A 12,835-nucleotide genomic window follows, 5' to 3' on the forward strand; every position below is an offset into this window, starting at 1 on the left:
TATGCTTCAGCATGACCTTCAGTATGAAACACAGTACCATATGTGTAAAAAATGTATAAAATGTGAAGCTACTTATGTCATCTTAAAAATGTTTTGAGCCCAAACATAGGTAAGCAAAAGTTTATCGCACTTAAGCCTAGAGCCCTTTAGAAAACGAATAGTCTATGTTTGCAGATAACCATCTGAGAAAGACAGAAGCCCAAAGTCAGGGTAAAAAGTAAGATTCCTATGTTGAAGGACTAAGCGTGGCATGACTTCTCGGTCTCATGGAGGTTGAGATTCTTATTTTTTCCTGAGATTCATTTTACAGTAAAAATAACCCAAACTATGTCTTCATGTGAACTGTACTAGCAGAGGGGAACTAAAATATTAATTTAAGGGTTATATTATTAAAACCATACTTAAGGAAGAACATTGAAAGGTTGAAAATACTGTTATGCATCCATCTGAAGAGGCCACATTTTCTACTGTGTTCCCACTTATATCACAGTCTTGATGGAGTCATAAAAGATTCAGATGTTCATCTCCATGGACTGGATGGTAGCAGTGCAGATAGGTTGGGACAGCAACATGAAACTGGTGTCAAAAGCTTGAATGGTAAATTTAAATCAACTGTCATCTTCGGAAGCTAGAACCACATTATAGCAAATAGTATCTATTTTCAATACACAGTCTCTTAGAAGTTAAGAGACACGGAGTCTTTTTTTTTAAGCTTCTGACAAAAAGGAAAAAAAAAAACTATATAAACTGCATCATGCTTTAAACATTAATACTGAGTGAGGAATTAAAGTTCCAAATACAAATGAATACAAAACAATTATTATTTTTGTACACAGGAAAAATTCAACCTTTTAAAATTTTTATTTTTTGGTTCTAAGGATTGAACCCAGGGGAACTTTACCACTGAGCAACATCCCTACCCCAATCATTTTTAAATTTTGAGATAGTGTCTCACTAAGTTGCTGTGATTGGCTTTGAACCTGTGATCCTTCTGCCTCAGCCTCTGGGATTATAGGTGTGGGCCACTGCAACCAGTGATAACTCCACCATCTTTTGACTCTTGTGAAATGTCTGCATATTTTTGTGGCAAAGCAGTGCCACTCATGAGTTTTTCTAAAACAGAACAGTAAAGCTAATTATGGTGTCAATTATAGCAATGTGTCACTGGTAATCTATAGACTCCTATTTTAAGTGTTCTGCCATACTCAGCAATTTCTAATTGTGTTATTCACAAGATAATTACATGATGGATGAATTTATTGCTTAACAGTGTACTACAGGTGGTATAATCTAGTAAGGGGACAAGTTTAGAACTGTGCAATGAACATCTCCCTTCAATCCTGCTCAATAGGGTATGGAAAACCCACTTGGTGATAACAAAATCTAAATTCAAGCCATCCCAGACCACCCTTTCCCTCTGTTCGCCCAGACTCCAAGAAGACATTAGTTCAATGAAATCAAATGTCAAACTAAAGACTTTACATCTTGTCCTCTCTGAAACAAATGTGGGCAGCCTCTAATGCCACAGTAATAATCAAGAGGTTTTCGGGAGTCTTGAAATCAAGCTCTCCCACCTCAGCATAGGTAGCTATGACAAAATACTGAATAAAACATCAAATTGAAAGCAATCAAGTTTTGACCCTTTATCCACCATAATGGAGTCTGCAACCCAGCATTGTCCAGGCCTCCTTCCAGGATAATTGTACTTTCCCATTGCTTTTCAATGCCTTCCCATTTCCTTGTGCCATAGACCAACAGGTATTGCTTAGCAGCTCTGGAAGTGACAGTGGCAGTTCTTCCCTCATCCTTTCTTCATTTCTTCATCCTCTCACCATCATGGGCATTCATCAGGGACCTCCATTCCTACCCATCTCATTACCTAGTCATTCTATTTGTTGCCATTTGGGACTGCAGAACTTTTAATTATTGGCTTACTCTTATGAACGGTAATGAGGCTCTGGCTGCCTCTACCTCAGAGCATCATCCAACACTAACGAGCTTGCAGACTGAGACCCACATCTGAGTCCTATCATGTGATTCTATTGTTCCAGCCAGGTGGGATGTTTCTGGCTACAGGCAAGCTTCTGCAGGGGACCTTGGGTTTGCAGGGTGGCTATTATGCATTCACTTTGGTCTTATGATTCACACTGACTCAAAGCAGCTTTCCTGTGTGGTTGTACTCATTTACATACTGGCTATTACCTCCCTTATAATAACACCATACTGTTTAATTCTTCTTTGTCCTCCTCTTCATTGTATAAGGGCTTTCTAGAGCTAAGAGTTCTCAAAGGGAACACTAATTGGTCATTTTCTTACTGCTACTTTTGATCTCCTCCTGACCTCGAAAGAAAAATGAGTCTCTCATAACCATCTGGGTGATCTGTCTATACACAAAGCTTCCTTGACGCTCCCACAGCGGTCAGCACATTGCCTCAACACAAAAGGTGCCAGACAAATATTAATCATCATCTCTAAAGTTTTCTGAGCACCTAGGAAAGACAGACTCAGATACACAGGAGACACAAAGATAAAGGTGAAGAACAAGCTGCGCCTTCTGCCGAAACTATGACAGGATGTCTCTATAGTGAGTGAGGGGAGACGGGACTGGCTGGGACTCCTCTTCTGGACATCAAATCCTTTCATAGTACCAAGAATCTATTACCAAAGATGATCAATGAGCACTGATTGGATATTCCCATGTGCCAAGGCTAACACTAGACATTTAACCTGCCTTAGGTTATTCAGAAAAGAGTCTATGCAGCAGATATGGAGGAAAACACAGCTCTTCTCAGTAAACCACAGTGGTTACCAAGCACTGCTTAGAGAAGGGCAAAAAGAATGGAGAGCCTGTTGTGGTTTTGAGCAACACCCTGAAGGTGAGAGGTGCTGGTGGCAGAGATAAGCATCAGTGGCATCATCCACATCACAAGTTCCTATGTCCCTGTCACTGCTTCACTATAACCACAATAATCACCCTGCTGAATGCAGTCTAGGAATTACCACATCTAGGATAGGAGTGCTGTCGGTGTACCATTTTATAAAGCTAAGAGAAGTCATTTCTGAATGACTGGGGGTCAGCTTTTATACGTGACACCCAGCAATAATACCTCCCACTGACACCCATGAGGTAGAGACAATTAGAAAACTTTAGTAATTTAAAAATCAGAATTTTTTAATTACACAATATTCTCACATTCTTATAGACAAGACATTATGCTAAATGCTTTATGTAAATCTCTTAATTGTACTGTTATCATGCTGATTTTACAGTAGAAAGCACTGGGAGCTTAGGTTACTTGCCCAAGTTGACCCTGGAAGTAAGTGAGGAAGCTGAGATTTGTACCAGGGAACGTGACACTGGCCTTCTCTCTGGTGCTAAGAAAGATCTTCTGCCTACCTTGCATTGGAGGCTGTACTTCTCTGATGTAAATGGTTTGCACACATGTGGGTGAGCAGAGGTGGTGACAGGAAGAACTACAACAACCAAAAAGTCACAACGTCAAAAGGAATTAATTTTTAAGTGTACAACCGCTGCTACCCACAGAGTCCAACTGTCTTATTTACCATGGGTATAAAAAGTCTATTCAGAGCTTACAAAGGTGGCCATGCCAGGACTCACAGGATCAAACGGGCAGTCTAAGGGCATAAGGAGGCTCTCCTTAGCTCTTTATGTGGCTCTGTCTCATCTGTTCACCATGACATCAGAGAAGCATTCAAGTTAGGAGAACTCTATTTGAGTGTGTGCCGTTGCTATGGGTAATTTATGGCAACCTTCATTGCCAAGTGGGCTGAGGAGCACAACATAATAATTAAAAGGCTGACAAGCAATCACTAATTAAGTGTATATGTATTGTTGAAAAATGGATTTTGAGTCCAAGTAAAACAATGAAGCATGTTTCCCCAGCATGGACTCTCTGAGCTTTGTAGTCTTACAGGCACTTGCTCTTAAAATAATATTTCAAATGCCAGCTATTAGTAACCCATACATTTAAATCTTGGTTTAATGACAAATATGAAGAAAGACCATTTCTTTATATATACGCATATATATATATATACATGTGTATATATATATACACATATATACATATATTGTTTATATATTATAAATATATAAATATTTATATATGATATATAAATACATATATAATATATATAAAAAACACATATATATACATATATTGTTTTTTTTCCCCTCTCTCAAAAAGTTTCATCCCAGTTGCAAGTGATCTTATTTAGGTGACTCTTATTCTGAGAGTCCTGCAGGGACAGAGTCTTTGTTGGCACAACTTAACTCCTATCTTTGTAGTCCTTGCCTTTGTGTGTCACAGTATAGGCTGTGAGCACATGGACTTGCGGTGGACAAGACAAAGATGTGCACTCTAGAGCCTTCCCGGTTCTGTTCTCTAACAGGGAAACATACTTTCAGCCACTCTCCTGTCATCTCCCTGACCTGTTTTCCTGTCTGATATACACATGGCCACATGAAGCTGTTTCAAGGTTAAGGTCAGGGTTGCTCTCGGCATACTCTTTAGAATTCTTGGATGGCATTATTTACTCCTCCTACTACACAGTCTAGGAAAAATAACTTCCCTGCTAAATGCATATTCCCAGGGGATCTGAAGAATAAAAGTTGCTCGGTTTTGCTCACAGTCTGCTTTCTTCAATACCAGGAAGGGCCAACAACGGGCATTCATGCCACAGTCTCCTCTTTCTGTACCAATGGCAGACATCACTAATCAACTCTGTCATGTTCTCCTATAGGACCTTCTTAACAGAGCCTTTTAGATAGCCATTACCAATCAATTGGAGTTGCTGTGTGGCAAGCAAAACCTATTTTTCATTCCAGTCTTAGACTTTAGACTAATGATCCAGGGAAACCTTTTGTGGCAGCCCTGGGATGATTCCATCCATTTCAGGCTAAGGATGTGATAACACATGTATCTTCCAGAATCTCAATTCTTTCAATTAGGAACATGAATAATAAACTTCTACCACTGAAATAACATGCTCTATGGTAATCCTCTGACTAATCACCTTGTTAATAAATATCTAAAGACCACATTTTTCTCTGGGTTTCAAGCTTCCATGGGAACATTCTGATTGTGACATAATTTTTAAATTAGTGGGTTTGTTCATAGTTTTATATTAGTAAATGTCAAGCTTCCTACTAATTAGCAAATTCTGTAAATCCACAGTAGCATTACTTTTTTTTTAAACTGTACTGGGAATTAATATGAGAATAAAAAATAAAGAGACAATTAAAATTCCCCTAAGGGCACTTATTTCTAAGAAATTCAGCATAAAGCAAGAAAACATTAACCCATTTTGAGGGTGATTCTGGAAGGATTACAAAAGATGTGTCACTGTCACAGGGAGTAATTGAAGCATACATTTACTGTGGAGCACTCTCAGCTACATCTCAATTCCCTGATGACATTTTCTCAGGTTGCTACTGCTGAGATTCCTCCTCTTGCCTTCAATTTGGTTAAATGCATTTTTCCAGAAGTTTCTCATTTAATAAGATTTTATGATCTCTTTACTGATGTTTCCACTCAAATTACTGGTGCACTTTCTTTTGCTTTAGAGAATGATGCACAGTGTAATGCTTGGATCCTCAAAAGCTACCTTGCAAGAGTCCTCTTTTCTACTGAGTGCTTGCTGATCACCATCTCTCTTTCCCCACCAACCCACTTAGAGGGTAGAAAACATACATATTTGTGAGTGGCTTTGTAACCTTATGCCAATTCTTTATAAACCCATCCTCCAAGCACTGTTAAACAAATATGATGATTTCTGAAATTCTCCCTCTATTGCTTAAGACTATTACTGAGGTGCTGGAGTCTTCCTATGCTGGTGGCCATGGAAACCACCTGTCTTAACATGGCATGAGATCTTTTCTTCCTTTTTTCTGGCATGCCAGGCTACTGGGGACAAGCCAGGGTTCTGTGTTTAGAAAAGTCAAGGACAGATGTTTTAGGAAGACAGGTCCCAAAGGTTCAAGATCACAGTTAATAATACTAAAATTCAAGTGTGACATAGTATGCACTGATGGGAAAACTTAACCAATTAGTATAACACACAAAATATCTGTTCTGCCAGTCTATCTTATTACAGTGCCCAGGACGTACTTACAATATAGGGTCTCTTACAAGAACAATAATTACACTTTTGTTTCTGTGTCTCACATACTGGATCAGGATCTCCTTGAAGGCAGAGAAAGCTGCCTTCCAAGCTTGGTAGGCTTGGAGGCCTACCAAGATCACCTCTCAAGCAGACCTAAATAGCCCTGTGGGAAGCAAGAAGCTTTATGAATGACTGGGCAACTCCTAATAGTCTCCAGGAAATAAACAAGTAAATTGTAAATAAAATCAAAGTGTGTCTTCTTGGTCTCTCAATGCAACGAAGACCCAAGATCCACAACACTAGTGTGTTCCTCAGTACAAGTTTGAAAATGGTCATTGGTAAGAATGAGGCAGGCCATGCCATGCGGGGATTGAAGAATACCCCATTCGTAGCCACAGCCAAGTCTAAAAGGGCAGGGTAGGGTTTTCTACTTTTAGATGATGAGCTGCCCCCAGCTTGGACATGGACCATAGCCCAGCGATCCCAGGCTATCACCAGGAAATGCAGTTCCTACTTCTCCTGATAGAAGGAATGTGTGGGGTAAGACAGGGACAGAGGGGGAAAGGGGAGAAAGAACACATAGTTAAGGACTAGAAAGAAAAGTCCTGTCCTAAGGAATAAAATTTTCATTTATCATCCTTATATCCATAGCACATAGCACAGAACCAGGCAAATGGTAGATGATGAACAAACATCAGTTAAACAATGGAGTCATTTATTGAACTTTTCCACATCTCTAATATTTTAGATCTGTTTAAAGCATCCCAAAAGGGCCTACTGTTGTAAACCAAATCAAACCAATACAATAAGATGCCCTACAGCACTGACATCTGGGTAGGAATTAAACATCAAATTACCAATCAGACAGATGCTAAAGCAGGACATATGTAACAGCCAATCCCATTTTGGAAACAAAGAAGAAAGCCAATCCCACACTTTTATACAGCTATTTTCCCAAAGCACCTGGACCACAGCACACGTTTTTATGAACAAAGTTTAGTTCATTCCTTCTCTCTCCAGTCCTTCTCTTATTAAGCCAGTTATAGCCAAATTATAGTAGTGCAGTTCTTGTAAGTTGCCATTGATAGAATAAGAGCTAGTCAAAGGATGTTTGAGCTATTTTTTTTTTCCCAGCCTCTGATGATGTGAGGGAAAAAATAACCCAACCTCTATCAAGGATGTCAAAATGAACAAATCCACAATAGCCATTTGGGCACAGGGCAGGTGAATAGCCCAATTCGCAGAGAGATGAACAAAAAAGTCCAGGCCATTATCCAATGTGAATTGAAAGAACAACTCGGAGACTGAAATTTGTGGTTCTGATACCCTTCAAATAAAAATGAGAGCTAGAGATAGGGACTGATGGCTCTTTCTCCGGAATGTGTGAGCCTTTGCTCAGATGTGTCAGTGGACAATGACTTCCTCCCAAATGCTGAAGTCTTTAGCAGTCTCTTTCCAATAGAAAAAACTCTGCAAAGATAAAATAAAAGGCCTTCTACTTACTACTTAATCTCAAACACTCCAGTTTTTATTGCCCAGACTACAGGAGCCAGGAAAATAGTCAGGGAGGGTGGGGGAAGGCCAGGTGCAGTGGTGTATACCTATAATCCCAGTAACTAGGGAGTTTGAGGCCAGCCTCAGCAACTTAGTAAGGTCCTAAGCAACAAAGAAAGACCCTGTCTCAAAACAAATAAGGGCTGGGGATGGGGTTCAGTGTTAAAACACCCCTGGGTTCAATCCCAAGAACAACAAATAATAATAAAAATTTAAGAGAGAAAGAAGTTGGAGATGATTCCAAGTATCCACAGATAAAGTAACATCTACCAGTTGATCAATAATAACATATCAACTATTTATTATCTAACATTCTTCCCCTGGTTTTAGATCTTGTTTTCATTCATTTATTCAACTTCAACCATGTGCCAAACCCTGTGTTAGGTGATGGAAATACAATGATTAATAAGAAAGAAACAGATACATCATCATGGAACTCAGGGCTAATCTGTCCTATATAATGACTCCATATTATTTTATTGAATAGCTATATATTTCAAGCACTGCTCTTCATGGTTATGGGGAAACCATTTTCTGATCCTGTTGAAAAATATGTGAGTTCATAAGATTTCAGATAGTTAGGAGGGCTGGGAAAATACAGTGGGATAATGCAACTGAGGGTGACAGGGTGGCAGTGGAACTTTTGTTTGAGATACGATGCAGGCAGGGCACCAATGAGAAGCAAAGTCTTAGTTGGGGCCCTGGTGAGTTAAAAAGCCAGCTATCCAGGCAGGATGTTAGACAAGGTAGACTGCTTTTCCTCACTCCTAAGTTTTTAGAGGAACTGGCACTATAATTAGGAGAATAGGTTGGTTAGCCTAATTGGAGGCTGCAGTTTCAAACATTTAATACTCAAGTGTTTTCTGAGGACTTGCAAGTGTCAGCATCACCTGGGAGCTTGATAAGAATGCAACCTCTCAGCTCTACTCTAGATCTAATTGGTCAGAATTGGCAGTAACCCAATCCCTAGGTAATTTGCATGTGTGTTTGTGTGTGTGAGCATACGCACACAAACACTTTCATAAGCCCTGAGCTAGTCAGCTTGGCTCAGACCTTGAAGCCCTGTCAACCAAGCTTGTACTCTATCAGCCATTCATTTGTTTCACAATTTATCTGAAAAATTTGAGAACCAAAAGAAGGTAGTCACTTTTTCTGTGTGTGTGGGTAAGGGGCGCAGTGTCAACACCTTATAGAAGAGTAAGTACAAAGGCCCTTATGTAGGCCAAGCTGAATTATGAATGAGATAAACGAATAAACCAAGGCTAAGCCATTCAAATTTTATTCTTTTTTTTTTTTTGGGTGCTGGGTATTGAACCCAGGGCCTCATGCTTGCAAGGCAAGGACTCTACCGACTGAGCAATCTCCCCAACCCCTCAAATTTTATTCTTATTGAATAGAATAAGACTTTGAAGGGTTTTAGATAAGGTGGTGGTATAATTGAAAATTTGAAGAGATGATTCTGAGTTATGTGGAGGATGGACTATATAGCTAAGCAAGAATGAAAGAAGCTGACACAGTTAAGAGGCTATAGAAGTGAGCCAAAGACAAACTGAGGAGGCAGTGGTAGAGTGAGAAGTGGTCATATTCTAGACACATCTTGGAAAAAGAGCTGGTTAGACTTACGGATGGAATGCAGAGGAGCAGTTAGGAAAGAAGGGTGTCAAAAAACCAGCAAGCACCTCATGGAGCATGCAGGCGGACTCACCACTGGTGCTGCCCCCTAGGTGGGCTGACCCAAATACAAAGTAAGTCAACCCCCAATTGACAGACAACACTAGCACATCCAGTTCCTGCTTCTCTATTCACTAGCACATCCAGTTCCTGATTCTCTATTCCTCACTATTGGATTCTAACCTGTTCTTTCTTTAAAAGAAAAATATCACAGCAATGATTTCATTGATTTAAGAAGGAGAGAAATTAGTACTAATTTTAAAACCAAACAAACACCACTTCAGGCAAACACTTTAGACAAATATTGAAAAGTCCAGGTTTAAAAAATAAAACCCTGAATATCCAAGATAACTTACTCATACAGTCAATGTTCGGCAATAAGAAATAGACTGAAGGCCACTAGACTGCTCAACACTTGAGGAAATAGTTGTTGCCTAAGTACTTAAGCAAAATGAGCTGAACTAACCTTGCCCCTGAAGTCAACTGTTAAGCCTCTAGAAAGGCAGTGGTTAATGAGTTCTCCTTCAACTCTAGTTGAGATTCCGCTTTTGAATTTGATCTTCATTCATAACAGGAAAGCACAGTTCTAGAAGGAGAAGCCATTCCGGGATCAGCAATAATCATTTTCATATATAAGCAACAAAGCATTCCTCTTAGAAAAGTCACTATGCTACTTTGGGGGACTTCTGCTTGGAATTTTTCTTCTAGAAAACAAACTTGTAACAACTCATTATAATAGGTATTTATTCTTTCCTTTCAAAAGTCTTCCCTTTGTCTTCCTAGAACTGGCAAAGCAGGCTTTCCAACCACCCCCACCTTGCCTTCTTACTCTCTCTCTCTCTTCTGTGGCTAAAACCCAAACATTTCTCCTATTATGGTTGAACTATTTTTATATATGTTTTGTACCCAAATTCAGCAAAGGGTTGACAAAGAGCAAGGTAACATTCCAGGCAGTGTCTTTTAAATAGAATTCTATTTTCAGGTTCCAGGATGTGAAACAGTTGCTTCAGAATTTATAACTTGGATGTCAGCATTTCCCTCTGTGTATGTGCTTCTGAGGATTCCTCCAGACCACTCTGGGAGGCTAGTTCAGCCCATTACAGTCCTGTGAGAAAGGGATTGAGGGCTGTGATTTTATCCCCAAAGGGACAAGCAAATTCCTTTATCTTATTCTAAAGCCAATTATTTTACAAATTAGATGTAGTGCTTACATAATCTGCCTTGGTAAGAACTTGTGGACAAATGGAAGGATATCCATCCCTATTTCTCCAAGCCTAGGCCTATGAAGGAAAGAGTCAGAAGGATCTGACTCTTTTTTTATATCCAGGGGGTTTAACCACTGAGCTACATCCCTAGCCCTTTTAAAAATATTTTATTTAGAGACAGGGCCTAAGTTGCTTAGTGCCTTGCTAAATTGCTGAGGCTGACCTTGAACTCCTGATCCTTCTGCCTCAACCTCAAAAGCCTTTGGGATAAGAGGTTTATGACACCTCACTCAGCAGGATCATCTTGTTGGTAATAACATGAGTTCTAGGGTCAGAAGGCCAGGGTTCTTACTGCATTTGGCTAGCTGTCAGAGTTTGGGCAACTTAGTTTCTCTAGGTCTCAGTTTCCCCACTTACCCTATAGCAGTGCTTCCCAAATTAGCCACCTAGGATTTTTAAACATGTAACAATTTTATTGAGATGCAGTCACATACCATACAATTCACTGATTTACAGGAGTAAATGTGTACAATTTAATGGTTTTTCAACTATTCACCCAGTTGTACAACCATCACTATAACTAATTTTCAAACATTTTCACTACTTTTGGAAAATTCCAAAGCACTGGCTATACCTGGCATGAAATAAATCTTAGTCCCTGGGGGTTGAGACAGGAGCATGAGTGAGTTTGGGATGCTCCCCAAGTAATTTCAACATGCAGGTAAGTTTTGGCAACAGTGCTACACAGGGTCACTGTGAGGATTACATAGAGAATAAAACAAGAAATGAAGAAATGGAAGCTGCTCGACACAGAGATAGGCTTGCAATATAATTGCCACTAAAAATGTGGTGGGGATAATCATCCTTAGGAAGAAGATGATGGTAAGGACTGCATAAAAATTTACACCAGAACTTTTATAAGTAGACTACAATGGTGAATTTTTAATACATTTGCAGGTACAGTATACTCTGTGTCTAAGATGGTGACAGAGGGTTGGGGTAGAAAAGTCAAGGGGAACCTACAACTTATCAAACTTCAAGTAGTTACCAAACTTCTTGGCCCTCTTAAAAGCTCCTGGTTAACCGTCAGGATGGTTATTCGAGTGCACTCTTTGGCAAATCTTCTCTCACTGACTTTATTGTTCAGTGCTCCTCTGCACATTGCATATTACAGCACTTATTACCTAGCATGGTGTTCATGTGCAAGTTGATTTTTCTCACCAGAGTGAGAGCTCTTTCAGGATAGAAATAACACCTACCTAAAGACAAAAGTTAGCCCAAGGGGAAAAAAATTAGCCCATGAACCTAGCACACATTTTGTGGGAATGAACACAATGAATTCACAAATATGGTCAACCCAAGAAAGAAAAACACTTAGTGGCCACTCTAGCTCATAGAAGACTGGCAAGTGAGACCTGCAATTTTACTCTAAAAGGCATGTCCTGAGCAGCAAAACTTTGCTTAATAACTCCAGTGAATAAATGGCACAACCACAGGTTGTTATTAAGAACACTGAATGATGTATTACCCATTTGGAGATCAAGAAAAAAATCACCATTAAGGGTAAAAAGATTAATTAATATCAATTAATTTTCTTTTACAGGAGCAGATTATGCATAAGGCTTTAGGCTTCTAGGAAGAACTTGAGCAATTTTTACAGTACACAGGAATTTGCATATACTCTGGGAGCAAACAGTGGGTCCCCATCCTGGTTACCTGGGGTATATTCAAAGTAAAGAACAAAGGACAGTGGTATTTCCGTTCCTTTAGAGTTATGGGGGCAGGAATGAAAGAAAGACAGGCTTTAGAGGGAATAGAGAAAGCTTATGGATTCAAAAGAAACTAAATTATAATTACAATAGAGCTAGGTATTTATACAATATGCAATACTATTAAGTACTCTCTCTGGTAAAGAGTGTTCTTTGAAAAACAAAATGCAGGAAAGATCATAAAGCAAGTTAAAGAAAGCTATTAGGTAAAGTCCATTAGAGAAAGAACTCCCTTTCCTTAGTCTCTTCCTTCAAGTACAAAATAATCACGTTTCATTTCTAGCATGGGAACAGAATAAAAGAGACTCACTATTTAGCAAACTCAGGCAAATCATTTCTTTGGTCTTTGCTTCTGATTTCTAAAATAAAGGCTTGGACCAAGATAGTGTTTCCCAAGTTTGTTCCGGAAGATTTAACAGACATTACCTGAGAAAAATGTTCCATGTTTAAATAGATTTGAGAAAGAGTAGGAGAATCTTTACACAGGTTTCTTCATTTCAGCATTTGGCT

At 39.3% G+C, this 12,835-nt stretch overlaps 1 protein-coding gene across 14 annotated transcripts in view; it reads right to left on the bottom strand.

Annotated features, from left to right (window-relative positions):
* The window catches only part of FHIT (fragile histidine triad diadenosine triphosphatase), a 1,508,523-nt gene that overhangs the window by 830,277 nt on the left and 665,411 nt on the right, over positions 1–12,835 (bottom strand). For 3 of the 14 annotated variants that reach the window (XM_079114463.1, XM_079114462.1, XM_079114461.1), the window contains one exon: positions 3,344–3,474. The exons of 10 other annotated variants lie outside the window; for them this stretch is intronic. In XM_079114463.1, the coding sequence (XP_078970589.1) occupies positions 3,344–3,404 (61 nt within the window). In that variant the 5' untranslated portion in view covers positions 3,405–3,474. Of the gene's footprint in view, positions 1–3,300; positions 3,475–12,835 lie in introns of those variants that run through there. One more of the 14 variants, XM_079114459.1, reaches the window with a different exon arrangement.

The sequence above is a fragment of the Sciurus vulgaris genome (genome assembly GCF_902686455.1).
Source record: "Sciurus vulgaris genome assembly, chromosome: 16".
NCBI lineage: Eukaryota > Metazoa > Chordata > Mammalia > Rodentia > Sciuridae > Sciurus > Sciurus vulgaris.